The sequence below is a fragment of the Rattus rattus genome, chromosome 2 (assembly GCF_011064425.1).
Source record: "Rattus rattus isolate New Zealand chromosome 2, Rrattus_CSIRO_v1, whole genome shotgun sequence".
Classification (NCBI taxonomy): Eukaryota; Metazoa; Chordata; class Mammalia; order Rodentia; family Muridae; genus Rattus; species Rattus rattus.
This window is the reverse complement of record NC_046155.1, coordinates 28,367,714-28,395,459: the sequence shown is the minus strand read 5'-3', so window position 1 is coordinate 28,395,459 and position 27,746 is coordinate 28,367,714. Positions and strand designations below refer to the sequence as shown.

The following is a 27,746-nucleotide window of genomic DNA, read 5'->3' as shown; positions in this document are numbered from 1 at the left end:
TATTTCTTGCAAACTGAAAGTTTCCATCTCACAGGGCTCTTTGCAGAGATCTGAAGTAGCTATAACTTGAGCTAGCTTCCTGTGGTGTCAGAATGTGAAATTACTTCCAATAATAGCATCTTCCCAAGGGGTGCTGGTAATTATGACAGACAAGCAACATGAAGCCAGGAGCACTGGAGAGTGGAGTTAGACACACAGACCTCTGAGTTTAGAGTTCCTTGTAGCCCTTGAGAACTAAAGTGCACGTGGTAAAACCTGCCTGGCCCAGGGCATGTGATATGGAAGGAAACTGAATCTCATTCTCAGAGTAGCAAACCTGGGAGGGGTTGCTGACAGTTGTTTCTGCCTCCCCTTCTTCATTGGGACTTCTTTCTAGCTGTGTCGCTCAGTAAGTGAGGCCATTGTTGCCTAAGACATTGCTTCTGGGATGCTGTCCTCACCCTCCACATAGCCATGTGCGGTCCTCATCCTCCTTCCCATCCTGCCCTAGAACTCTTGTTTATTTAATTAGCATCTTTGGGGTGCATTGATGTTCTCCAAGAAGAGATCAAGCTAATTGCAAGTGGTGGGTGAATGATAAAAAATGAAAGGCAAAAAGCTATCACCTTCTCCCAAAGAAAAATAAGATTCTCAACATGAAGATGGCTTGGCAGGGACCTCCTAGACCAGAGGAAGTCTCTAGAGAAGAACCTGCCTGGGTTCGAGCAGACATCACTCTCTGTGTCAGGCCTCCTTTCAGATGGTCCAGAAAAAGAGCTTCGTTTTACACAGCACCCAAACGTTGTGAGCTCAGTGTAGTAGACCAGCAGGCAGGGAGCGAAGGGCTGTACAGTGCTTGGTGAGCATACATGGGTATTTTTAGCAGAATTTGTCTATCCATTCTCAGAAATAACATCATTGGCGCACTTCCCTTGGCGTGACCTTGGCAGCATGACCTCCAGAGTGGCAGTGAGATAAGTGGCAAATTTTAAAGGCTGACTGTGGAGTCTAAACCACCAGGGTTATGGCCCAGTCACCTTATTCAGAGGCAGATGCTCATCTGAGTCGATTGTCGGAAAGGGGGCTCAGATTTAGAGTTTGGTGCTCCCTTGCCTTGAAATTCCTGTGTTCTGCTTATCAAATGCTTGCTAGACACTGAATCTTTAATGGCAAGGTAGAAAATTGGATTTGCTTTCAGCCCCTACAGATGAATGAGATATGAAATACATGTGTGAATGGAATGATTTAGCATTTCCCGATGGAAGGATTGCTCATTTGCACAATCTGAGAGGCAACATATAGATTGGAGTAGTCAAATCATCTAGGGAATTTAGATGATTTCACAGATAGAACGTGACTTAGTGAAATCTAGCACGAATGAAAACTAATAACGAGAATCAACTCCCCAAATATTTGGATTTTTAAAAATCTGTTAGGATTTCATTTGGTTATTGCCTGATTTATTCTCAATTGATTATTGAAGGGTCTTAGCACTGCCTTGCCCTGTTTTTCCGTTTGGGCTAATACAAACACATGGTTTAGTCTGCCCTTAAGGCTGACCCTAAAGAACCAGCAGACATTAATGAACTCTTAACAGCTATTTACTGATGTGCTGTACACTCGTTATTTACATATATGTTCCCCAAAGGTTGTTCTAGAAAAAGATAAAGTAAAATCGTAAAGCACCAGGAGACTCAGCTTACAGTAGCTTCTCTTTCCTTCTGTGATGCATAGGTGGAAAAAAAAAAAGCTGATTGTAGAATGGAAAGATCCAGAAAGACTAAAAGAGAGCCGAGGCATGGCGTCTCTAAGTGAACTGAAGAGGCTCTTATCTAACTTGGGAATATGCAAAGCAGCACACACAAAAAGGGGGCTACACACTAGGGAATGTGTGTGACTGGAAGTAATGATCCCCAAATGAGAGTGAGCAGGATCATAGAGAAGAGTGTCTTCGTTCTGTTTGACCCGGGTCACGAGACAGGAGGCCGCATCAGTAGGGAGAGCTGCTCACCAGAGCACATGAGTTTGGACGGTAGCTAATATTTGGCAGAAAAATCCACTAAGGGAGTTATCGGTGCTGGGGAGATTTAAGCTGACTTGAGTGTGAGAGAGATGGAAGGCTGGAAAGTATGCGCTTTCCACTGAAATGACAGCCTTCAATTTTAAGAAGTAGGCATTTGAAAATTGCCCAGACACTCATGTGCAGTATAAGTCAGCCTCAGATCCTTTGCAGCCATTCTATTTTTATTACCTGAAAGGAAGAGGGGAAAATGCCCAAGATCCTAGGATCTTTGTAGCTATTCCCTCCCCACACTTCCTAAACTAGCTCAGACAGGGCTGTAGTCAGAAAGCAATTCAAGGGAAGACAATACGGAGCTGGAAAGATGGACAGGGGAAGTAATTACTAGGTCCTGGCTGCTTTAATTAAGCTCCAAGAATACTTGAAGGGAAAGAAAACACTACATTTGAACAGAGAAGCGAGAATGCGTGTGGTCACATTAGTGTGGTAAGCCAGTGTGGGAAGGATGTATAAAGCTATGGTGGAAGCAATCCGTACTCTTCCTTAGAGTCTTCACAACTCCGAGGCCAGGCCCAAGCGCTGCAGGAGGATGTTGCATTAACAAATTCTGTATTAATACTTCCCTGTTTATATAATAAAGAATCTAGCAACTTTCGGCTCTGTGTCCTGTATTTGAGATATGTCTCATGGTGAAGTTTGACTCAGATTATGAGACATACTTGGGACTGTACCCATTTGTGAGTAGCTCAAGAGGAAATGTATTTACAGATGTAGCAATGCAGGGAAAAGCCCACAGATCCATGCTTTTGTGTTTGAAACATCTTTCTGAACCTCAACTTTCCATCTCCGTGCAGAATAGAAGTAGATAGTGCATACGTTTTTATAAAATAGGGTGCAAGTCAAAGACGTTAACATCCCTCGAATGTTCTGGAATAGATGTGTTAACCAAATCTAGTTTTTCATATATTTCTTAATCTCTTCTAAAAGAGTGAAGACTAGCCACATCCCCTTAGACAGAATCATCTGGAGTGACATTGATCCTCAGAAACAGCACTCACAGCTTGATTGGACAGTCTTTGACCTTGGACAGGGTCTGAGGCTGAGACCCCACTGTTTAGAAACACAGGTATTACCCTTAACCGTCCTAACAGCTGCTGCTGTCGCTGCTGCTTTCTGAGCAAACACTGTAGCTGTAAACGACTCTGGCAGTTATATGAAGGTTTCTTCAGCCACACTGTAATAATCCTTCAGAATGAGTGTCACCATCCCCATGTTCAGAGGAAAGACCTGAACTGACAGGTCAAGTATCTAGCCAAAGGTGGGCAGAAGTAAGATTTTAACTTGGATTTGTTTGTCCTAAAGTTTCTGTTATTTTTCTTTATCGTGGCACTACATTGTCAGAAAAGAAAAAAACTGATAAACAGACAGAGGAAGAGATTCAAAAACTAAACAAGGGAGAAAAAAAATGAGAGCATGTGTTAGGATCTTAACAGTGTCTCACAGGAAATGTTAATGTAAACCTAAGGCTTAATTGAAATAGCAGTTGCCACGTGATTATATCTTGTGAATTGGTGTTGCCCCTTGCAACAAGTTTATAGGCTCAGTCTTGGGCTTGTGGGGCAGGTCAAGGTCCAGGTGCGCACTCCCAAATCAGGATAACTGAGTTTCATCTCCGAGCTCCCATGCTGGACATAGAGAACCTGCTTCATAGCATTGTCCTCTGACCTCCACAGGCGTCCTGTGGCACATGACTCATAACACATAACTATCATGTTTCCTGACTGTCCACATCATATAGAGGAAACTAGCCTTAAGAGATACTCAAAAATCTTTTAACAATTATCTGACATTTCCTAAGAAAGAAGATAAAAGTTCGATCTGGGTCCAAATCTGAGTCCAGACCCCACATTCTTGTTTATAGTTGATAGAATGGAATTATGTTTATTTGAATAGTTATTGATGGTAACATATTGTTCACTGGGCATAGGGAGTTTTGTCCTTGTTTTTGGTCTATTTGTTTTTTGTAGATGATTCAGGTCTTGGTCAGAGACAAGAAAATAAATGTATTCTACAAACAGCAGTGGAAGGAGAGGGGCCGGCTGGTAGGCTGTTGAGTTAAATGGAACACAACTGATGCTCCATGTCAGCAGACAGCAATGGAGCATTAGCAGGTTTACTTGCTAATATAAATAATGCTCAAAAACAGAGACCGCCACATACCAGAAAAGGTCGGAGGGCTTCATTTGACATTTGCTTACACTACATCAGAAGTTCAGCCAGGGCAGGGAACTGGCTGAGGTTATGTGCATCTTAACTCTTAGCCCCAGCATAGCCTTAGGTACAAGTGAAAGACCAACTGAAAAGCTGAGGAATGAAGGGACAGATGCATAGCAAAACATGTTAAAAGGTGTTGGCTGTTCAGGAGGTTTTAATAGAGGAACTAGGAACCATAGGAAGTCAAGAACAAGGGTCCATTGACTCTCCTGAGCCTCTGCTAGGCTGATGGCCAGTTCATTGTTACCTGCTGGGATTGTTTGAACAGAGAGACCCAGTTTTAAGAAGAGTTAGGGTGGTGAATGGGATAAATAAACTACAGGTAAAGAACAGGTACAGGTACAGGTAAGGAACCCGTACCGACGTTTGCACGCCACACATGGTGTTAAGCACTTTTTGTATCTAGCTCAGGTCTTAAAGCAAGCATGGCAGCCAGGGGCATCTGCGTTCAGTGAATATGCCTGCATGGTGTATGTTGCTACACCAGTGCCTACCTAAGCCTCCTTTCATCAATGTTTAAAAACAAGTCATGCTCAGCCTATAGAAGAAGTACCGTGGTACAGGCTGATGCTGAAGCGTGAGCACATACTGTCAGGACTAGAACCCTGCCATCCTATAGCATTTTTTGAAGCGTTTCAAATACTAGAAGTGTAAAAGATGACTGTGGGCAGTCATTCTGTGTGGTCCGGGGGCCAGGGGAAGGAATAAGCCCCAGTGGATAAATAATAGCTCAATGTCAAGTAAAATCCATTCATTCACTTATTCTCATTCTCTCCCTCCTTGCCTCCCTATAATTTTAATGTAGTTTACAAAGTGCATGTGTTTCGTTGAGATATTTCCATGTACCATCCTCTGGTCTAATTATCCTCCTCCCCCTTTCCCTTTCCCAGTGTCTCCCCTCTAGTGTGTGTCTCTGTCTGTTTCTCCCCTTCTCATGAATGGCTCTCACGTCTGCTTTAATTTCAGATACATTTCATTTCTGTCTTTTTTCCCTCCTTTAAGAGTCGGTTCATCCTCTCTCATGATCCCCTTTCTAACACACACACACACACACACACACACACACACACACACACACACACACACACACGCACACACACGCACTAACTTCTAATGACTATGCCCACTGATCAGTAGAGGATGTTGAGCAGTAAGGGAGTTCCCTTCCATCAGAAGGATTTAGGTAGAGGCTGAAGTGATTGATGCCTTGGGAGGCAGTAGTACTTTGCAAATTAGTACTGTAAGTGATATTTAGTTTCAGTTATCAAAGGATCAGTTCCTCGGTTGTACTGCTCACATCGGGACAGTAGATGCCAGTGAGGAAATCTACTCACCAGTACCGAGCTAACAGGCAGGATTGTGAGACCCTAGAGAGATGTACTCTGAAGTTCTGTGTTTCTGTGTATGGTTCCAGTCAACCAATATTTAAACTGTATTTGTGTGCATATTGGAAATGTTTTTTCATGGCACTATTAAGGCATATTCCTATTGTATGCTGTCTATCCTTGATAGGTATAATTTTGGGCCTCAGTAGTCACTGCCAACCGGAGCTCAGGCTTCCTGACTGGGCACTTCTGTTTCTTCCAGAGCCATTTCCTAAACTTCATTCACTCATACTTCTTTTTCTCCTTGCAAATTGGTCATCCCCAAAGGAAACAAATTTGATAGCAGATTGTTGGAAATTAATTACCTATGATATGCAGAGCCACTTCATAAATGTCAGTGCTGAGGAATCCCCTAGAGATGGAATTCTTACATTCAACTGAAAATTAATTGTAATTAATATAATAGGTTAATTCATTGTAATTATTTTTAAGCCTTTTGGCAATGAGCTAATTCCCTGAGATCCACATTGCTCAGAGTGTCACAGAGAACACTTGATAAGAGTGTTCTGGTAATAAACCTTAAGCCTCTAGAAAAAAGCAAAACTATTTGTCTTTCCTTCTGGCTGGGTTTCTTCAGAAACATATTTTGGTGGCATTTGATTTCTGGAGAACAAAGGAATCCTGACAAGGTGATGCATAAATATGCCTAGCTCAAGTGGACTCTGCTCACCGGAAAAAGAGAACACAAAAGCCTTTGATTGTGCCTGGTTTTCTTTGGAAGTATATCTGCCTCAGACTCCCAGAATGCCTTTGCTCTTGGGATAAAACGTAATGGAACTGCAAATGGCAGAATCTGGCCTTTTCCCAGTCCTGATTATTTCCACTTGATTCACTTAATCTTGGGTGATTATTCAATCACGTCTGAAACAAACAAAAGAAATGACGGGGGTAGAGTTTCTGTCCCATTTGAAGAGTTATGAACATCAGCAGAATATACCAACAAATACAAGTCACCTCTGACAGCGCCTTGTTTTTCTGTACTAGGAAGAGTTACTCTGCTGTAAGGGAAACAGCTCAAGTTCCCACACACAGGAAGCATGTCAAGCTGTGACGGGTGACTTCATTATTAAAACTGAAAAACAATCATTTGAAACAAGGACCTCATAATGTGAAGCTGTACAGAAGCTAAAGAGACATTGTGTTTTCTTGTACAGGATAAATAAAAAAGTAAACCCTAAATGATACTCACACTATCTTTTAAAAACACTGACTCACAGATAGGCCTGATAGACTCAGCTGTCCTATATGTCCCTGAGCATGACACCAAGTTTACAAGTAGCAGGATACAGGCAACTTTCCCAGTTCTTGAGATAATAGATCAGGACTTGCAAGGTCCCAAAGGCCCATCCATGTTAAAGGTGCCATTTGGAAGGCAGGGAAACAATGAGCAGGCAGCCTAGGGAGACCCTTAGGACTGGAGGGAAAGTGGTGAGCGGGTTCCTGGATCTGCATGCTTCTCTGCTTCCTAGAGAAATAGGTCAGCCATTTGTTCCCTGTGTTCTCCTGGCTATCTGTGCTGCCCTCTCTAGGGGCCTCAAACAATAGAATGGGCTCTCCCTTCTTAGAACATTTGCCTTGATTTCTTACCAATCCTTAAGGTAACAGACAATTAACACACATATTCTTGGTGTATGGGAAGAACAGGTACAGAAGAGCAATGAATCCACACATTCTTTTAGGTACGTCTGAGTGTTTCTGGGAAGTCCTGAGTGAGACAACACTGAGTTCTCAATGTTTCCTAACATGATTCCCAGAAGTTTGCTATGAGCCAAGAACTCAAGTGCCTCCTACAGTTCAGGAGAGAGACAGGGAGGAAGTAGGGGGAGGGTCCTGATGGGGAAGGCCTCCTCAACCTTAAGGAGATGTGGACTATAAATTACATCTCAGGTTTTGTGCCATGTCAAGGTGAAGAGGTGCAGACCTGTGCTAGTTGCTGGCTGTTGGTACAAAGTATGGAAGCTGGCAGATGATGACATCACAGCAGGGGTGGGAAGCAGCACATTGCCACGCCCAGGGGATTTGAGGAGATTGTCAGAAGTCTCCCCAACATGTTTAGTTTCATGCAAATCTTTGGAAACTTTCTATTTGGAGGGTAAAATAAGGGATGATCTCATTGTATATTTACATCACAAACCAGTAGAGGTAGTCACTTCCTTTAGATACAGTACTGAGACTCATGCTCACAGATCCAGTTGACAGTCAGTGGCTGATTTTCACAATGCTAATGACATACTGTCCTGTGCTGTGGGTTTAGAACGCTTTGAGGCAGACCATCTGGAGACTCAGTTGCAAACTCTGTTCACAACAAGACAGAAAAACCCAATATACAACCCAGTCACAGGACTATGGACGGATGCCACAGCCCTCCCTGTCCCCTGGGTGCTTAAGGAAAGAGTCATCTTAACAGTATTCATTTGTGTACAGTAGAAGCTCAGAACCACATAATTGCTTATTTAATGGAGTTGGATGCCTCAGAAGTTCCAACCGGAAGATCTAGAAGGTTCTCGAAGAGCCACTGGTCTTCATTCCACATCGGAATCAATCAAGCTGCAGTTTGATGGCAGCAGAGATGCTTCCTAAGCAACACTTGTCAAGGCACTGCTTTCTCCTCAGACCTTGTATTACTCTGTGCTTTGGTAGGAGGTGCCATCCACTCTGAGGGAAGGTCTTAGCTCTTCAGTTATTTCTTCTGGGAAATGTCCTCACAGACCTGCCCAAAAGCATGTCTCTTAGTTGACTTCTCGACTAATCAGGTTAAGAGTCAAGATTAACCATCACATGACCTAGCCTGGATTTCCCTCTTACACTGTATTACATTCAGCTTCACCTTCCAGATAGAAGCTGACCACTTTCCACACCTCTTACTGCAGCAAAAACTCATTTAGAGTGGTGTAACAGGTACCCCTTAGCAGGAGTGTGTAAAAGCCACTCCCTTAGCAGTTCTGTGTGTTTTCCATACAGTTGTCACAGTATTCACAGTACATCTAGCCTTCCTGCTTGCCCTCTCCCATAGTCTTGCAATCACACAAATCAAATGCTAATTTTTTATGTTTCTGAAGGCCCGTGTCCACTTGAATCCTGGCCATTTCTCTGGGTATGTGCCACATACTCCTCTTGTTTTTTTACTCACTCCTCTCAGAGCTGTTTTCAGGCCTGTCAACTTCTTCCCTCTTCACGAATATTCAGATGTACATCTGGCTCTTTAACTTCATTCAGGACTCTGTTCATCAAAACCCTGCCATTCAGAAGTCTTCCTTGGCCTCCTCACTAGAAAATGTCATAGAAAAACACAAATGCGTTATCCCTATTAACTTGGAGAGGTTCTCCAGAGCTGAAGGAAAGCTATGGAAGGAGGAAGAAGAGCAAGAGAATGACAGAGGACACAGAAAGGAGACATTCTAAGGACACCCCTGGGTCAAAGTCATCTTATCTCAAGATCAGAATGTCAAGGTAATATCGACCCTGTGCCAAGAACCAGGGGTTCTCATCCAGGAGGAGCAGACTTGGTGCCTTTGGAAGGACCACTGTGTACTTAGGATGGTGAATGCCAGGCTTCACCACACTCATGTTATTAGACCACAGCCAGAGTAGGGAACGAGACCAGGACACCTGAGCAGAAGTGGTCCATTCCATTTATTACCTCTTTCTCCAGTCCAAAGGAACATCCTTTTCCCTATGGGGCATGATGTCAGAAATATACAGCTGTGAGAAAATGTGTCCAGGACATTGTTAGAATACCTTGCATCACAATCTGCTAATGACCTCCTGGATAAACTGGAAGAGAATCACAAGAGGTAGGGAGAGGTGTACGTCTACAGTTTGCAGAGAAGAAGACGCTAAGGACCTGGTTCAATTGAGTGTGCATTCTGGCAGGTGAGGAGTTAGGAAGGAAGGCTGGCAGGATGGTCGTTCACAGACAGAAGTGGATGCTACAGTCCTGTGACAGAGTGCCGACTCTTTAGATTATGAGTCCTCCTCATCCTCTACTTCCTCCTCCCCCTTCTTCTCCTCTTCCTCTTCTTTAGTAAAACCTGGTTACTTTTGCTCTTTCACTGACTGAACATGGCCTACTCAACTTGCAGAAGATAATCCCTCTCTTGAAGGTCATCCATCAGTGGACATGGACCACAGTCCATGCACAGTCCCTTCACAGAACCATCTAGACCCATGTCTGATGGAAAAACTTGGGCTATAGCCGAATCAAGTTGGCATGCAGCACTGACTGTTGTGGACCCCTGCCTCGGAGGACCTGTGAGCTCTCAAAGAAAAGCTTTGGAGACTCTAGACTTTTTTTAAAAAGGCAAAAACAAACAAGCAAAAAACAGACGTTGAGCTAAGTTTCTTGGGACAAGATGGCAGAAACCCTGCAAGACACTTTATTGTACTAAGATGGAAACGTAACACCTTGGAGAGGTTTGCGAGGTCCTTTATGGCTAAGCAAGTCCCTGAACATCCTCAGACCTTCCCGTTTCTCCCAAGTACCCACCCCATCCGCACTGGCATCCTTTCTCCATTTCCTTCCAGAGTACTTACTACCTTCTCTACAATTTATTTTGAGTTTACTATTTACTTAACTTCCTAATCTAGAGTGCAAACCCTTAGGTGAGTGTCTTCGTTCTGATGGTTGTTGTGGTTCCAGTACCTAACCTGGCACTTGAATCCTGTGGAAGCCAAAGAAAGGACTGCATAGCGAAGGAGAAGGGTACGGAAAGGTGGGATTGTAGAGCCCATGCTGTCGTGTGAGGGCAGCTGAAGCAGTGGTTCCAGGGGACCACTCACATGGTCTTTTGAAGGGGAGAATTAATGATCAGTAGCTTCAAATCTCTCCTTTATCCAAAAGCAGCAGTAAAGACCCTGGAGTCGGAGAGGGGGCAGGGGTTGGTCAGTTCTTTTCTCTTTCCTAAGAACAACAAGAAGCTTTGTAGGAAATTTTAAATTTCTTTTTCATTCACGTAAAAGAATAGGAATCTAAATTGTTTTCAAGAATTGAACGTCACACAGCCATTTATTTTTGTGAGTTTCACAGAGACAGATGCGTACATAGGGAACTTAAGAATCTTTTATTATAATTAGTACTTATGATGCTGGGATTAATGATTGCTTTCCCCTGTGGATAACACCAAACTTCTAATGTCCAAAGGTCTCAAGAAGAATTCTCATGAATCTGTCAAGGTGTTTCATAAGATACAAGGCACAATGGTCTCCCCATGTTGACTGAATTATTTTTGCAGCATCTGTCTATCCAGTGACTGGAAAACATTCCCCATCTTTGTCTTTATCTTCTCCTCCCTTGACCTTTCCTGAAACCTGCTAATTAGAGGTCTGAAGCTTGTGCTTCAATGGAAAAAAAATGTTTTAACATCATAGCTAAACACAGAAGATATGGTGATTTTTAACGTCCACATGAAAGGAATATTATATTTTATCAGCCCATCTCCACAAAGCATTTCCTCTTTCCATAGCAAAAAAACTTCTAGCTCTGCTCATTAGGATTCTTAAGAGCAGCAATTTTAAAGGCTCATCCTTGGGCCGCAGCACCATTCCCACCTAGGAACTCGGGAATGCCCCGAGGGAATCTCTGACCTGTGCCAATCCAGAGATGTATATTCACCGATGATCCTGACGTAATTAAGCTGTGCCCTGTTTCTTTTCCGTATAACCCTAGAAGCTTAGAGGTTGTTGATGTGAACATTAGGACATTATTTTTTATGAGTACTTGAAATTTTCCTTTCCACCTAAAACTGTGTTAGATTGGAGGACACCCCTTCAGGAGATTTGACTCTGTCTTCCTTCTCTTTCATTTCAACCTGGAAGATCCTTTCCTAGACTGGGAACTGGGTTGGATATACAACTTCTTCTCACGACTCACTATTCACATGCACCTTTCTTTTGGAAATTCTGCCTGATGTTCTGAGGCCTGTTTAATTTAAGAAGCACTTTTTAGAACCATGCCTAATCCTAGAGAAAACTAAATTAACTCTCACCACAAAGTCGTATGGAATCACGCTGCCAGAAAACACGAGTGCCTGTTGAAGCTAAGGAAGATTGCCCGTGTTCCATGCCAGGATTCCCATGGCTATGAAATTCCTTGGAAAGATCTCACTGGTACTGATAACTGGAAAACCCTGGAGTGAGTAGTGGGTAATCGAAAGCAGAAAGCATTCATTTCTGCCCTTAGTAGAACATGTGCACCCCAGATCACATTTTAATGATGGAAGATAAATTAAAAGTGATGACCAGAACTCATTCTAAGCCTTGATTTTTTTCCAGTTTTTTTTCCAGCATGTGTTATGTTCATAAGAAAATAACAAACATATCTTCTAAAGGTCCTAAGAGGGTTAGGCATTAACATAGGCAGTCCTGGTCAGAAAGTTCCATAGCCAATGCTAAGTATGTTGTGTTGATCTCATTGCTGTGTGCGCTAAATGCTCCTTCTTTATGACCTTGCCCCTAGGGTTGCCTTAATACTTGTGTATTAATACTCTATGGTCTGGGTAGAGATTTGCTCTCAACTGAGATCTAAGAAGTACCATTTTATGTGTGTGTGTATGCATGTCTTCTCTGTCTGACCTTACTTTTCATTGATACAAAAAAAAATTCTAGTAAAAGAGGTCCATGTAGCTCACCATTTTTGAGACCTTAATATTCAGATGCCATGGTGGCCAACTGAGGGCCCCTTGGGCTGTCACATGGGAAGTGGTTTCAGAGTGCGGAGCATATGTTCAAAGGGTAAACAAAACATAGACTGACTCAGGGTTCGGCTTTCTCTTACTTTCTTGAGAAATAAATTGGGGTCCCACAGGATCTACCTCAATCTATGGGAACAACACCATCCCAGGCCTCATGAACTCCCGCTAAGCTCTACCTCTGAATGCTCCCTCCAGTTCCCCTCCATTTCACACCAGGAACCTAGCTAGCTCTGAACTCAGACGAAAAGGAATCCACCAGTAGCAGTCTGTGCTCATGTGTGTTCAGAGTTCAGGTCAAAGTCTTTATTAGTGTTCTGGTGATATTGATCAGTTAGCACTACAGACGAGAAAACCATAGTGTGGAGCAGTTGCCAACTTCTGTATTGCAAATATTTTCACTAGTTTCAAGCTATGTGTTTGACATCATCAGGCTGTGGGAAAGAGGCACACGCAGACACTCTTGAATTGGCACAGTGACTCTAGTCCACCATTGCAATGTAGAGAATTAGAAGACAGGTGAAGATTATCAGAAGTAGAATAAATAAATTCATAATGTTATGGCTATAAGCAAACCTGAGCTCAATACGTTACATTTCTGACTCATTCTGTTCGGGTTGGATGTTATTATTACCATTTTGCACACAAAAATCTTGATTTATGAAGAAAGTAGTAGTTCAGTGACTTAATGTGTGATTTTTGTTTTTTAGTTGTCCTAATTGTGGACATTAAAGAACATTTTCCAGTTTCGGGTATTGCTTTAAATCATACTATATATCATTAGGAGAAAGCATACATGTTTTTTGGGGTGAACATTGTCTTTCATATTTCTGGATATTTCCTTAGGACAGGTTGAAGAACCAAATTATTTTGATTATGGGTTTTAAAACATATTCACTAACGCCCTCTAGAAATTTTGTGCCAACATACTCATCTACTAGTGTTTATGTGCGTGTGCGTGTGTGTGTGTGTGTGTGTGTGTATGAGAGAGAGAGAGACAGAGACAGAGAGACAGAGACAGAGAATGTGTATGAATGTTTTGTCTGTATGTGTGTATGTTTACTATGTGGGTGCTTGGTGCTCACAGAGGTCAGAAGAGGGTGTCAGATTCCTTGGGATTGGAGTTACAGATACTTGGGAACCACCATGTGTGGTGCTGGGAACTTAAACCAAGTCCTCTGTTCGAGTAACATGTGCTTTTAGCCAGAGAGCCATACATCTGCACCTGATAAATCACCATTAAGGTCTTGCTTGGCAAGCGTAGTGAATTTTTAAAAAATATTATACATGTGTTAATGGAAAAATAAAATACATAACAAAAGCTGAATTGCTTTTATGAAGACATTTCCAAAATCTGTTTTTGAAGTTACAATTGCATCATTTTTTCTTCCTTTTCATCTTTCCAAACCTTCCCATGTACTTCCTTGCTCTTTTTCTAATGTATGGTCTCTCGTTTTCATTAATTGCTATAGCATGTATAACATACACTTATATTCCTAAATGTACCATGCATAGTATAATGTTTACATGTATGTTTTCAGGGCCGATCATTCGTTATTGGATACCTAATTAGTGCGCCTTCCCTGGAGAAGACAGTTTCTCCCCCTCTCTACTGTCCTTAGTTGCCTGTAGTTCTGTGTGAGGGTTGAGACCTCAGGGGATTCCCCCATCCACTGAGTGTGTTTATTGGTGTTGTCATTGTTCAGCTCATCTTTAGGCAGGCATATTGGTGAGACTTGATCCTCGCAATCTCTCAGCCCCCTCTCCTGCAATGTTTCCTGAGCCTTAGATGTGAAACTGTTTTAGCGGGGTAGCGAATGGGACTGGGCTCCACAATTCTGTGTTTGGATTGGTTGTGGTTTTCTCTGATTGTCTGTCTATTGCTCAGAGAAGTTTCTTTGATGAGACACGAGGGTACAAAGACATATGTTTACACTGTTGTAGGGATTATGGCGGTTTAGTAAACTGATGGTCATAGGTTCTTCTCCGACATCTGTGACTTCACTGGCACTTGAGTTTCCTGTATTACCCATGGTATTCCTCTTGAGAGGGCCTTAAGTCCAACTAGAGAGCTGTTGGTTAACACCATTGTACCCGTTATAATGCCAAGCAGTCATTTTATGTGTGTTGTCATTTTTAAACATGAGAAGTTCATACATGTATACTGTACTTGTATCATGTCCACCACGCACTTCTCCCATGCCTTTCTTCTTCACAGCCCCCTGGAATTCACACCCTCCACTTCTGTAATTATTGTGGAGTATACATCACCCCTTTGAGTCCTTCTTTTCAACCTATTTATAGAGGAAGAAGCCCCAGTATGTAACAGTTTCCCTTTGTACACTCCTTTGTCCCATTCCCCTTAACATAGTCTTTCTCTGTTTCCTGGACTTGCTCAGTGCCCGCCTCACCACTCCACGGATCGTTTAGAACATGTCAAAGCAAGCAGGCTCCCCCAGCCACCAACACCCAGTCTTTGGGGCACCTTGCTTCACTTCTTCTCAAACATGTTACCAATTTTAAACTGAGGTTGTGTCCCCTGCATTAGTCCCAAGTAGCCCCCACATATATCCTCAGGACAACTCTTCTCTAAGTCACTTTCTCTGGCATTTATTGTCGTCTCATTTTTACATCTGTTCTCGTTGTTCCTTGTCTTACCAGAAAGAATCAAAGTTTATAAAGACAGTGAATGCTCCCACAGTCGAGAGGGGCATTTGTCAGAGAAATAAGAAGACTCCAACCCTATGTCTAAAGGTTTTATGTTACCTTTATGATATCAGTTTGTATATAGTTTTTGAATACTGAAGATAACCACTTGTGATATTTCTAAAAAAAGCAGTTTTTAGATTGTTAAACACTATGTTTTAACACAATTAGGTTAGTATTTTTATGTCACCAAATGTTCCATTGTAATTTTTCATTCAAGTTTTATTTACAAAATTTGTGTTTGTAAAGATACTGGGGATGTGGATGTCTCAATTCTTAAACTGATTGCTATGCCAGTGTGCAGGACTTGAATTCACCCCCTAGAAGCCATGTAAAAAGTCAGGTGTGATAGTACATGCTTGTCATCCCAGCCCAGGAATGTTGGTTCCAGGAGAATCCCTGCACGTCACTGGTTATCGGTGCAGTCTGACTGGTGAACTGCAAGCCTCTGAGCCCTGTTAGAGGAGTAGGCCCTGAGGGCCCCAAGGCTTCTTTTCAGTCTACACACATGTATAAAAACATTCACATGCAAACAGACACATACACACACACACACACATTTACACAGAGGTGCATGTACACACAGATGCACACACACGTACACATTAACACACAAGTACACATTCGCACATAAACACACAAAATCACACCACATATAGATAATGCACACAAGCACATAGATGCATACTCACATATACACACACACAGATATACAAGCATAAGCACTTGTACAACTAATACCCACACATTATAAAATGAATCGGGTAAATTTTTACCTACATTTTAACTCCATTTTGGTTTAATTTTTACATGTGAATCTTGTATAAAATTGATTTTGTTGTAGGTGACTAAATGAAAATGTAAAGTCCTCTCTTTTTCATGTCACTAAGTATCGGGGTTTGTTGGTGGTGGTGATGATGATATTAGTGGTTGCATTTATTCTTTCTGTATATTTAAATTTTAGCTGGGATGTTTTTCTCTTGTGTAAAATTTAAAGATTTATTTATTTATTTTATGTGTATGAGCACACTTCAGACACACCGGAAGAGGGCATCAGATCTCATTACAGATGGTTGTGAGCCACCATGTGGTTGCTGGGAATTGAACTCAGGACCTCTGGAAGAGCAGTCAGTGCTCTTAACCGCTGAGCCATCTCTCCAGCCCCCTTGTGTAAAATTTAAAGGGTCAAATCTCAGTAGAGATTTCTGGATATTTTTGAGCCAGCATTTCTGTCCTTAAAAGTACTTTGTAGTGTGGGCAGAGCCTGTTTGAGCTTGTGTTTGGCATCATTACAGATTTTGAGTAGATACTGAGCAAACATAAATGAGAATATAAGAGGAAGCCGGGTTCCCAGAAGTGCACCTATCAAGGTCTGTTTCCTGAAGCACCTGTCAGGTGTTCTAGGGCTGCATAACTGACCCCTCTGTTGACTTTGTGTTCCACTCACTCCTGCCTGTCTCTCCGTGGATGCTTGATGCATATTTGTGGCTCGAATTGCACAAATGCTTAGAGGATGCAGCATTTACAGACAGGTGTTGTAAGGATCAGCTTTCTCTATTTCTCTCTCTTTTCTCCTTTCAGCTGCGGTCCAGCACTGAGCTCCATCCAGATCTCCTCACAGACTGCCTCGCTGTGCAGCCTCTGCAGCCAGCCACTTCCCCCAGAGATGCTGCCGATCGCACCGTGGGACACTCCCCAGGGCCTGGGCCTGAACTCTATTCAGGTAAGAATGCGACAGTAAGTCCTGTTCACCTGAGAATCATCGGCACTCGGTTGTGTCAGTGGTCTGTAGTTACTGTGTACCAGATTGGCAAAGCAGCCCTTCTTTTCCTTCATAAAGAACAAGGTTGAATAACACATTAGTTCATCTAGTTCTGGACTTCTGCCGGAAGGTAGAGCATCCACCCCTCCCAGGAAGTTTAAGCCCTACTTACTTAGACTCAGAGGAAATGGTTGGTCCTGAAGCAAGCAGCAGACTATGTTCTAAATGGAACCTCGGATTCTAAATGGAACTGTATTCATTACTTCTCCATTTTGAATGGAATTCCCAAGTTGATATAAAAACTTGAACATTATCAAATCAATCTACCTGTAAAAGTCTCCCAACCAATGGGAGAGGAAGGGAAGACTCTTTAGATCTCTGCTCTTCTGCCTAGGTTTGAATCGTAGGTGACCCTATATTCAGAAAATTGCAGGTTGCAACAAAAAAGGAAAGGTTATTCTAATGCAGTCAGAAAACGCACTGTTTTTCTTTGATTGCTCTAGCTTGCAGTTTGAGTGCATTTTCTAGACCCTGGTGGTGGGGTACTTGAGCAAACATAATTAGTCTTATTACTTTACACGCAGAAAGCTCTTGCTGCAAGCCATCAGAAATCGAGTCTCTTTTGCAACACATTCTAGACAATGAGACTCTCCATTTTCAGTGACTCACAAATCTTATTTCTTCCCATCTGTATCTCAGTCCATAGCCAGGTTGGCAGTATGCTGGCTGACTTCTTTTCCTTTTGAGAAGTACTAATAAGCCACGGAGAATGCAGAATTTCCTGGTGCAATACAGTGGGATAGGAGAAAGACATGCCTGTGTAGGTTTGTAAAGCTTGACAGTTCTCAAGACAGAAGAAAAGGGCGGTAGGCAGCCATTCAAGAGCACCAGTCATCAAGATGGTCATTAATCTCAGTGGGCCAGCATCAAGGTACCTTCAACAGTTGCTTAGGGACTTTTTCTTTGAAACAACATCGCCTCATCTTTTTCAGATCCAGAGAAATTGATTAAACCTTATGTGAAGGACTTAAAAGATGCAAAGATACCTCATCAAATATATGTGTCTGCTGTAGGATACCACCAATCCATACTGAAAACCTTTGTATAAGACATAAGTGAAAAGACATGACTAGCTTTTGTTTACATAGGGGCTTTTGATTCGCACATTGCTGGCACATGAACATTTATTCTAACCTATTAAACGATTCAGTAATATAGTTAAAACAAACCATCACCATCCCTGTCCTTTTTCAGCCATTGACGATTCCTTGCTAAAGATCTGGAACTCAGAAGTTCAGGTCAAAGGTAAATCAGAATGGACTGAGAACCCACATATAATAGCAATACTTCGTGGCGATTGGCCAGTCTTGTCCCATATTTTGGCTGCTATGACACCTGCCACTATGGAAAACGTTGTCTATGTTGTATGCATCTAGCATACAGTTCATTTTCAGCTCTCATGTTGGACTGGATGTATGTTTTTACATGCCTGGTACTATTTTTCAAGTTTTAGCATCTTCAACTTTTTCAGGTTTAGTTTTAGTTTGAAATGGCTTTGTCATCCGGGATACTTTTCTATCTTTGGTTCTCATGAAGATGTTGAGCTCTTGCTTTTGAGCCTCCAACCGTAGTGAAGAGAGGTAACACCAGACCAGGAGGTGTGCGTTGCCGTGGTCATCAGTGCTGCGTTCTGCAGTTGGCAAATTTTCTGCCCCTGAGAACACTTGAAGTAGGTAGGCACCACCCTACCGGCATTTCCCTGCGAGTTTACCTCCCCCAGGTAGCTCATAAGTGTCAAAGTTTATTCTCCTTACTTTCTGTAGGTGCTAGTGTACTTTCTTGGCTTCTGAATTATTTTTAAATAATTGATTATGTCTTTCGAGTTGCTGAATAGGCGACAAACCGAGAGGCAAAACCAGACAGGGAGAAAAACTATAACAGCAACCTCCCATGCCTTCTTTGTTAAGCTCTAGACATGCACAGTGAAGAGTGCATGTGCATGCCAGCTGCACAGCTCTGCAGACGCATACCAACCCATGGCATGTGCCAAAGGCATGCGGGGCACTGTTCCTCAATTAGTTAGACGTGAAACCAGAATTGTTAAGTCTACTTGATGGACTCAACACTTGGCTTCATGGTAGAAATACTTTGAGATGGCCAGGTTCACTGGTGGAGAGCTTGTCTAGCATGTGTAAGACCCTGGGTTTTTATTACTGGCACTTCACAAAGTACTTGGATGGTCTCTTCAGATTCTGTTAATAAAAATCAGGGAGCTGCAGCAAGTCAAGAAAGTACTTGCTTAATGGTTATCAGATATGTATGCCTTTAGTTGCTAGAGAAGTGATTTAGCATAAAATATCTTTATGGAAACCTGTTGAATGTGTGCGGGTGTAGGAGAGGAAGCCCTTAACTACAGCTTCGAGCTCCGTTCCCTCAGATGTCACAGGATTCATGCATATGGGATTAAGATGTACAGGGAAGATGGCAGTTCTGATACACAGAAATCCAGTATATCCTGAAGTATCTACTTCCTTTATCGAAGCAGACTTCTCAGATTGACAAGACTGGCTGATCAGAATGGATTGCCTAAGAAAACTTATCTTTGTCAGAGAAAACAGTGTTTTGTTTACAAGGATGAAATAGACTTGAGCGCATGCTGTGAGGATGATTTAAAATTGTGCCGTTTACTTTCTCACTCTTGGAAAATTCCTGGGCTCCCCAGGCCTATTGCTGAGTTGGCCCCAGGGGCAGGGGCAGTGGTGAGAAAGCCCTGAAGAGTGGATCATTTCTATTTTGTTTTTCAGAGGCTATGGCCTAGGTCAATCTGGAAAATTTTTTTGAGAATCTGTTAGGCGGTTTCCCAGCAGGTCCAAGTGTGATGCCCTGTTCATCGCGTTAGGACCCATATAAAGCCCAGCTCCTATAAATGCACTAACGAAGGAGGAAAGTCTAAATGTCATGGGTTTACAGAGACATGGACCAAGGGTGCCTGTGCTGATTTAGCCGAGGGTTCGGGTTCATACAAACAAAGAATGCCACAGGTAAGTGATCTGACCCATGTGGCTCCCTCTAAAGCCCAGCTGTAACTCTCTGGCCTCAGTATGAGCTGATTTTGGTGAACCTATGATTTCAGTCATAGCCTTGGTGTTAGACATTAGAATCATCCACCAGAAACCCAAATCCTTGGGACTGGCTCAAAGCTACTGATCAGTGAGGCTAAAGTTACAAATGAAGGCAGTCAGGGGACACAGAGGAGATGAGGCCTGCTTGTCATATGGACAGATGGCCATGTAGGACATGCTCCTGACACTACAGGCCTTTGATGAGGTGGTTGAGAGAGTCACATCCCACAGAAACTACTGTGAAATGGAAAGCTACTGTGGCAGAAACCGAAGAGACCTTCAAGAATGGTACTGACTCCGTTGGGTTATAAAGTAATCCTTATGTTTAGAGCTAATAAGCCCTATTGAATATTCAAATTTTAGTGTTACTTTAAGCTTTTCAGGGGGACAAAAGCTCCCCCTTTGTTCTTTTTTTTTTTTTTTTGGTTCTTTTTCGGAGCTGGGGACCAAACCAGGGCCTTGCCCCTTTGTTCTTATACCAATAATATATAAGCATAAAGAAGGAAACATAGAAGTTAATTTATAAAGTTTTATATTGCTAGGAGAAGGGAGCTTTTCCTCTGCAATGATACCAGTTTCTGTAATAAATAGCTCTGTGTTAACATGCTTTATGAATAGTGTTTCATTTTAGTATAATCTCGTGTTACATGTTTTAATATACTTTCTACATTCTTAGATTGAGTATATTGGCTGTCTTTGGATAGCTTCTTAGAAAGTTGTAAATGTTAGGCATAATTTTCTGTAAAAGAGCCTCCCATGGTCTCTTTTCAGAAAAAAAAAAAAACTGGTTGTTAATTTACAAGGGTGTTCATTAGAGGATTCCAAACTGACACACAAATTTCCCAGTAGGTTAAACTTTATAGGAAAGAGCTGGGAAAGATGAATGTAACCTCCATTAAAGTCTTCAGAAAGACACAGAGCATTGTAAAACACACAACTGTATCTTGCATTATCTTTGGAAGCACTGTTATGCTTGTAATTTACAAAGGGAAGAAACTTTGGAATGGGGTGGACAGAAGGGAATGGAGACAAAAGGAATATGAAGGAAATATCTGACAATGTTTTCATGATGCCTCTCCTGATGGCTTCTCAGGTTGTCATCTGAATCCATAACACCTTATCAACCTGAGGGTCCTGACACCTCTGGAGGTTGAAGGAACTTTTCATAGGGGTCACATACCACATACCACCCTGCATGTTGGATATTTACATTATGATTCTTAACAATACCAAAATTATACTTATAAAGTAGCCATGAGAATAACTTTATGGTTGGGAGGGGGTCACCACAGTATGAGGAACTGTATTAAAGGATCACAGCATTAAGAAGGTTGAGAACCACTGATGTAGAGCATCTCCTGTCTGTGATTGTGACCATAGGAGCAGGCCTCATGTCCTCGATGGGTTTTAATGCCCCTAATGTAGAGTTCCATCCTCCTCAAACCTGAGGCGGTCCACTAGTGTGTATAGGGACAGCAGAAGGCCTTGTGAAAATGCAGTTTTCTGAACACATCCCTGGAATTTCCAATAGTTAGGAACAAACCCAAGGTTTTTCAGTCTCTGCTCGATTATTCTAACGAGTTCCAAGGCTATGTGGGGTTCTGTCCAGTTGCTCACTTTGAAATCCATTGTCTTGACTCACAATGTATGAGTTCTTTCAACCACCCAATTTGAATTTGTAGAGGGCAGTTAGGGTATGAGTTTGTAGGGCACGTGTGTTGCTCACTGTGGAATCCTTTAAAAGGCTCGCTTGATTCTTTGGTTTTTGGTTTGTTGCTGTTGTTGTTAAGAGTGAGTTTTTATTATACACACTCCATTAAAGCAAATTAAAATGTTGGTTTCCAGGCAGCACAGGTCACACTGACATGTATGGAACTGTTACAGCTGTTACTACCCTTATATGTTTGCAAACTGCTAAATTGGGTGCTTCGGGTTTTTTTTTTTTTTTTTTTTTTGTCACATATTCCCTTGTGTTCTTGCTGGTTTTTCATGCAAGATTAAACTGAATCACTCAGTTATCCAACATGCACAGGTCTTTGCTGTAAAAACATGTTTTTGCACATGAACAAGCAGTTTAATTCCTAAGAGCTAGAAGTTAGAAAAACGCTCCTGATTTCCTTCAATAAGAAAGTGCGGTGTTGGTTACTTTTACATCGCTGTCATCATGATACCTATGAGAGGACAGTCAAAGGACGAGGGACTTATTCCAGCCCACAGTTTCAGAACATTTGGTACATAACCACTTAAGTCCTTGGATTGGAGCAGATCATGACAGTGACAGTGGCACAGGTGAAAGAGAAGTCTACTCAGCTTGCGGTAGACAGTATGGCCATGACTGAGGACGAAGGGCAGATTTTAAAAGTATATGCCTAGTTTTTATATACACATACCACACCCTCTGGAAGAGGAGACAGAGAAGTAAGGCTCACCACTTGTGGCCTTGTCCCCACCGGGGACGGTCTTCTTGTCTTTGTGTTATCATTTATTCCCCTGACGCCACTACTGGTTTAATATTATTTTGTCATCAGGTGGAATGTGATAAGGGCCATTCATTTATTTCTGCTTTGCATCAGTATCAAGGAGGTCTGAAAGAACAGATGGATGGCAAGATGAAATTCAGGCCAGAATTAAAAATGGGAAAGACTTTACACCTTTTGTGGCTGTGGCTGTGAGCCAAAAAGGGGTCCAAAGTTCCATTCGATTTAGCCTCTAAGGAAAGAAAGAAAGAAAGAGTAAGCGAGTCTCTTCTGTCCGAAGCATAAAGGGTTTTCTTTTCTTAAGAACTACATAGTTTTGGTGTTTGTAGACACAATGAGAATTCCATTTTACTGTTGCATGGACACTGTAAGGAAAGGTTAAGGATAGCATGGGCCTCTAAACTGAAGGACATTATTGAATTAACTCACCTGTGGCTTGAGATACTTTTCAGTAATTACAGTGTCGAAGCAAGATTACGTATGGTGACGTGTACCCATTCCATGTTAACCAAAAGCTCTGTCTCTGGGGTTGGCGTATACAGTGTCTCCCTTGCTATGGTCATTGACTGATTATGCCCATTCATGTGCCTCAACCATGCCTTAAACCACGGCTACCCTTCCAACCACACTAATGGAGGTTAGGCGTACCTCTCTGGAGTCTTGGTCTTTCTGCTGAGTTGAGGCTGTATTTGCCTCACTTCCAGGACTGTTTCTAGCTAGACCCTGTCCCTCTCCTCGTACACTAGCCCAGTTCCTTGGTGAACTTGGCTGCTCATGGCTCAGGTCTGCCTTCTCTGTGTCTGTCTGTCCATCTGTCTTTCCATCATCTACCTATCATCTGCCTGTCTTCTATCTACCTATGTATCATTTATCTCTCTGTCAGCTTTGAACTATAGAGTTGAGTCTAACCCTGGTGTTTCTGTGAATGCTTTATCATATCCTATGACGTGACAGGTTTTGTGTCATTGGATCCTTTCCTCTGAAAGTGTTAACAGAGTGATCTCTTCTACCTTTTAGGAATGAACAGCTACAGAAAGTGGCTGGTCACTATTAAAGGGGACAAGATATCATCAGCTTGCATAGGAATTTCTTACCCAAGTTGGTTCATACAAAACTTTTTAACTTTTTTATCTTGTTCCACACTCCCCTCCCCCCCAAAAATAGTGTCTTGCTATGTAACTGTGGCCAGCTTAAAACTCATTGTATAGACAAGGCTAGCATTGATCTTACAGCAATCCTCCTTCCTCTCCCTCACCAGTTTAGATAATTCCAGATACATACCATAATGGCTGACTTTATGTCAAGCATATCTAAGGAATGAGAATTTTTTTATCCTGTTGGCCAGTGTCAGTGGAAGAGAAGTGTCCTCAGGTTCTCTGTGCTTGGATTTTCAGGCATCTTTGAGTTATACCTTTACAAACACGAAGGGTGGGTAATATTCCCTGTCTCCTTCTTAAAGTCAACCGTATGCCATTACTGACCATGTTTTACACACATCTCTCTTACTGTCCATGAAGCTAATCTGCTCAAGCACAACATTTACAAGTGGAAACACTTCCTTGCCTCCAACGGAGACTTTCCCCTTACAGAGATTGACCTTAAAGACATTAGGAGTTCTCAGGAGGCAGCAAGTGCTCGCCGTCTGTTAGTGCTAATTGTGGCTGTACTCAAATACTAGGAAGTGTATATTACAGTTCTGAACAAAAGCACAGGGAGCAGGTGCACAAAAATGACTTGCCATCGTTGTTTTTAGAAATGGGGCGGGGAGAAAGCCTCCAGAAATGAAAATTTTAATCAGTATCATTTAGTACAATAAGAGAAAAGTAAAACAGAATTCTTAAATGTTCTATTTCAGTCCTTTGCCCAGAGGGCCTGCACTGTGGTGCTGTAAAGGTAAACAGATTGGAGCCAGAAACTCGTCATCATCGCTTAGGTGGCGGTAACCCCAAACACACAATGTCAAAATTTTGTTTTGACAGTTACTGGGGTTTGAGCACAAAAAAACGGTGCTTTGGTTGCTTTTGCTTTGAAGACCATGTGTCGTGCAGAAAGACTGCAGGACTGAATCTAAAGCCCCTTCCTGGCTCTCCGCTGGGTATTGTGTTTAGAGCAGTTGACTTTCCTTTTGTAGGTAGGTGGCACTAAGAATCCTGACTCCATAGGGCTTCTGTGAGAATGAAAGGCATAAAAGAGTGCTTGCTGAGGACTTGTAAGCTCTCAGTGGCCTGCCTGCCCTCCCTCCCTCTCCTCCTTCCTTCCCCCCTTCCCTCACTTCCTTCCCTTCTCCCTCTTTGCTAAAAAGCTAAAAGAAAGGTTGATAGGCCGGCCGTGTTGGCCTCTATGACAGACACCAGCATCCCTTCTAGCCTCTCTTTGTATTCTAGGTAGCACTAAAGTTTAGAGACAGAGTTTCTTCCAAGAAGCCTAGACAAGATTTGACCACGGAGTTTGAAGATCATCCTAAGTCCCACTTTCAAATCTATGCATTAGACGGTGTCCCATTGCCTCAGAGTATAAGTCTGGTTAGACTGACCTTCCAGAGTTCCAACACCATGCATGCTTGAAAAAAAATGGACTTAATGAACACTGAACCTGCAAGGGGAAGCAGGTACAGAAAAGAGACAATTGTACTGATGGCTGGACCAATGCAGTTTCACAAGCCATTGCTTTGCCATTGATGCCTTGGTCTCTCCTGATGTCTTTTGTAAATCTCCTCTTCCAGGCTCTGTCACTTACCTCAAAACAGTCCGCAGCACCTATAAAATTATTTCTGGCTATTTTCTTACCTCAAATTTAGTTTTTATAATTCTTATTTTTTCTAATCATACTGTGAAGGGTGTTTTCTCTGTAGTTGCTGTACAATGGGTAATTCTTTACACCAGAGATCAGCCAACAGCCCACAGGCCACATCTGGCCTGCCTCTCGTTCCTGCATAGCCAGAGAACTAAAGGCAATTTTAAGAATTTTAAAGGTAAATGCAAACAAAAGTAAGTTTTTGGATGAGAACAGCTGCAGACAGAATTGAGGGCATCGCACTTAGTCTATAGAACTAACACATTTACGCTCTGGTCCTTTGCAAAACAGGTTTATTGACCTCACCTTCAGACTTACATCTGGAACATTTGTCAATGACCAAATGAAATGAGGGAAGCCATAAGACGCATTTACTGAAATAAATTAATTACAGAGGAGATGCATTGTGAGAGGATTTAGATGTAAGGGCACAGAACACGTGGGAATTTGGCTGGCCCTATGATCTTTTAGATTTAGTGGCTATGTCAGATGTCTCCCAGCCCATGGCTTTGCAGAGAGCTTTATGAGGCTCAGCAATGGAGGTAGATGGTAGGTAGCAAAGCCATCTGCCTTGAAGGGATGCAAACCAAGTTTATTCTTTATCTTTTGTGGGATGGTCTCTGGAAATCTGAGAGTAGAGGCCCTCAGACAGAATAATCCCTGAAGTCATCAGGTAGAAGAATATCTGAGGGGTGTGCTGGCAGGGGTGCCGTGGCCAACATGTTGTCATTCAGGAGGAAGCCGTTAGAGAGAGAAGGTCTGGGTTCTAGGCAGTGAGATCCGGGAGTCAGCTTAGTTTTACTCTGTCAATGTTCGTTCTTCCTGGAAGGGGAGGTGTTTTAGACCCTAGAGTACCTCAGACTGTTTCTTAAAATTAAAGCCCCTCTTAGATGTCCACATCTTTATTCCCAGGAATAAAGCAAGAAGTTGAAACAACACACTTGAGGGCCCACTTGGTCCTATTCCAACAGCGAAGATACCTGCTTCCTCAGAATATATTAGGACTCACAGTAGACAGTCGGTCCCAGATGAGAAAAATTACTAAATCAAAATTCTTCCCAAAATCTTGCTGTGAATGTAAATTCATGATTAAAAAAAAATTAATGTTTGCTTGGGAGTCAAGTAAACTAGAAGGGAAAGAAAGTCTTTGAGAACAAGGCATGGAAACGGAAGAAACAGCCACAAACAAAACCGACTCCATTGTGTAGTTTTGCCTTAGGCTAGTAATAATTGAAGAGAGGATGCTCTGTGAACAGCAGCATCTGTAGAGGGCTGTCGTTACTAATTTCTATGCATCCAGGAAAGAGGGGCTTCCTCAAAGAGTCCATAGATCAGCAGTTTATTTGGGTAGAAGAACCAATCAAAATCAAATTGGTCTTCGTGACCCCACCTTTGGTAGTAGCCGTGAAATGCATAGCGATGGGTGAGGAGATCAGATAGGTTTTCCTAAAGTGGTTATTATTAGTTATGAATAAGTCCAGCTTTACTACATATACAGAGATGGGGACTTTTTAATTACCAAAAGGAATAGTTAGCCATGCCGGCTTCACCTTCCTGCTTTCTGCTTTTCCACTCTGACCTGAAAGGGGGTGAAAATCTAGCACACAGGCAGAGAGGAAATGCAGATGCCGGAAGGGAAGGCTGCATGGTTTGCATGTTCACACTGTGCTACTGACTTTTCTGAGTAATGTGGGGTGACTAAGTAGGAGAGGGGTGATACTTGGTAGAAACATAGTCTGTAATTTGAGGTTTGATGTGTCATGCATTGTCTGGAGAGATCTGAGAAGGCTGCCTGAAATGTTGGCTCCAGCGGAGTGCCGGGATGATGCTATTCGAGTCGAAAAGAATGTTTTTGTTCTGAAGTGCAGATGTTTTCGGGAGCTTTCACGAACAGAAGCTAATTACACCTGTATTTCAGAAGGCCTAATGGTAATCACTGACATTCGTGTGAATGACGTCAGCCATATCATGGTATACTCCAGAAAGACTTGTAAGCATGTATACTCCACCAAACACTAATAACTTCTTTCCTGGTGGTAAATCTAGCTGCACCAGCTAGAAAGGTAATTGGGCTGCCTACACTGAAGTTTGGAGCTCTTGGGAGAATACCTGTTTGTAAGGGAAGCTGAATATTCATGTAAGTGTCCAGACATCAATAAATTCTCATTTCACCTTATTTATTCCTGTTTCCCAGTGAACAGCAGCGCTCTTAAGCACAAAGCTAATAGGTACATTCTTCAGAGCTCTGCCGCCGCTTACCTAAATCCAGCAGCCCCCTAACACATCTGTTTATCCATTACCTGGTAGCTCAACCGCCCGTCAGGTGACACGTGTGGGTTTCCTTTGTCTTAGAGCACTGGAGACAGTTGTCATTGTTTGCCATCAATTAGCTGAGGGTAGTATGTCAGGGAAGTACGGGTGGTGTCACTTAAGGGTGACAGTCACCCAACTCGGTTGAGAAGGGATTGTTTCATTGTGCTCTTATCAGGGCTGCTGGATAATGACACTCCACACTGCAAAGTAGAGCGGAGAGAGAGAGACA

At 42.4% G+C, this 27,746-nt stretch overlaps 1 protein-coding gene across 1 annotated transcript in view; it reads left to right on the top strand.

Moving 5' to 3' along the window:
* Glis3 (GLIS family zinc finger 3) overlaps positions 1-27,746 on the top strand; it is a 415,784-nt gene that overhangs the window by 345,043 nt on the left and 42,995 nt on the right. The window contains exon 7 of the mRNA XM_032891769.1: positions 16,632-16,773. Within this exon, the coding sequence (XP_032747660.1) occupies positions 16,632-16,773 (142 nt within the window). The remainder of the gene's footprint in view (positions 1-16,631; positions 16,774-27,746) is intronic.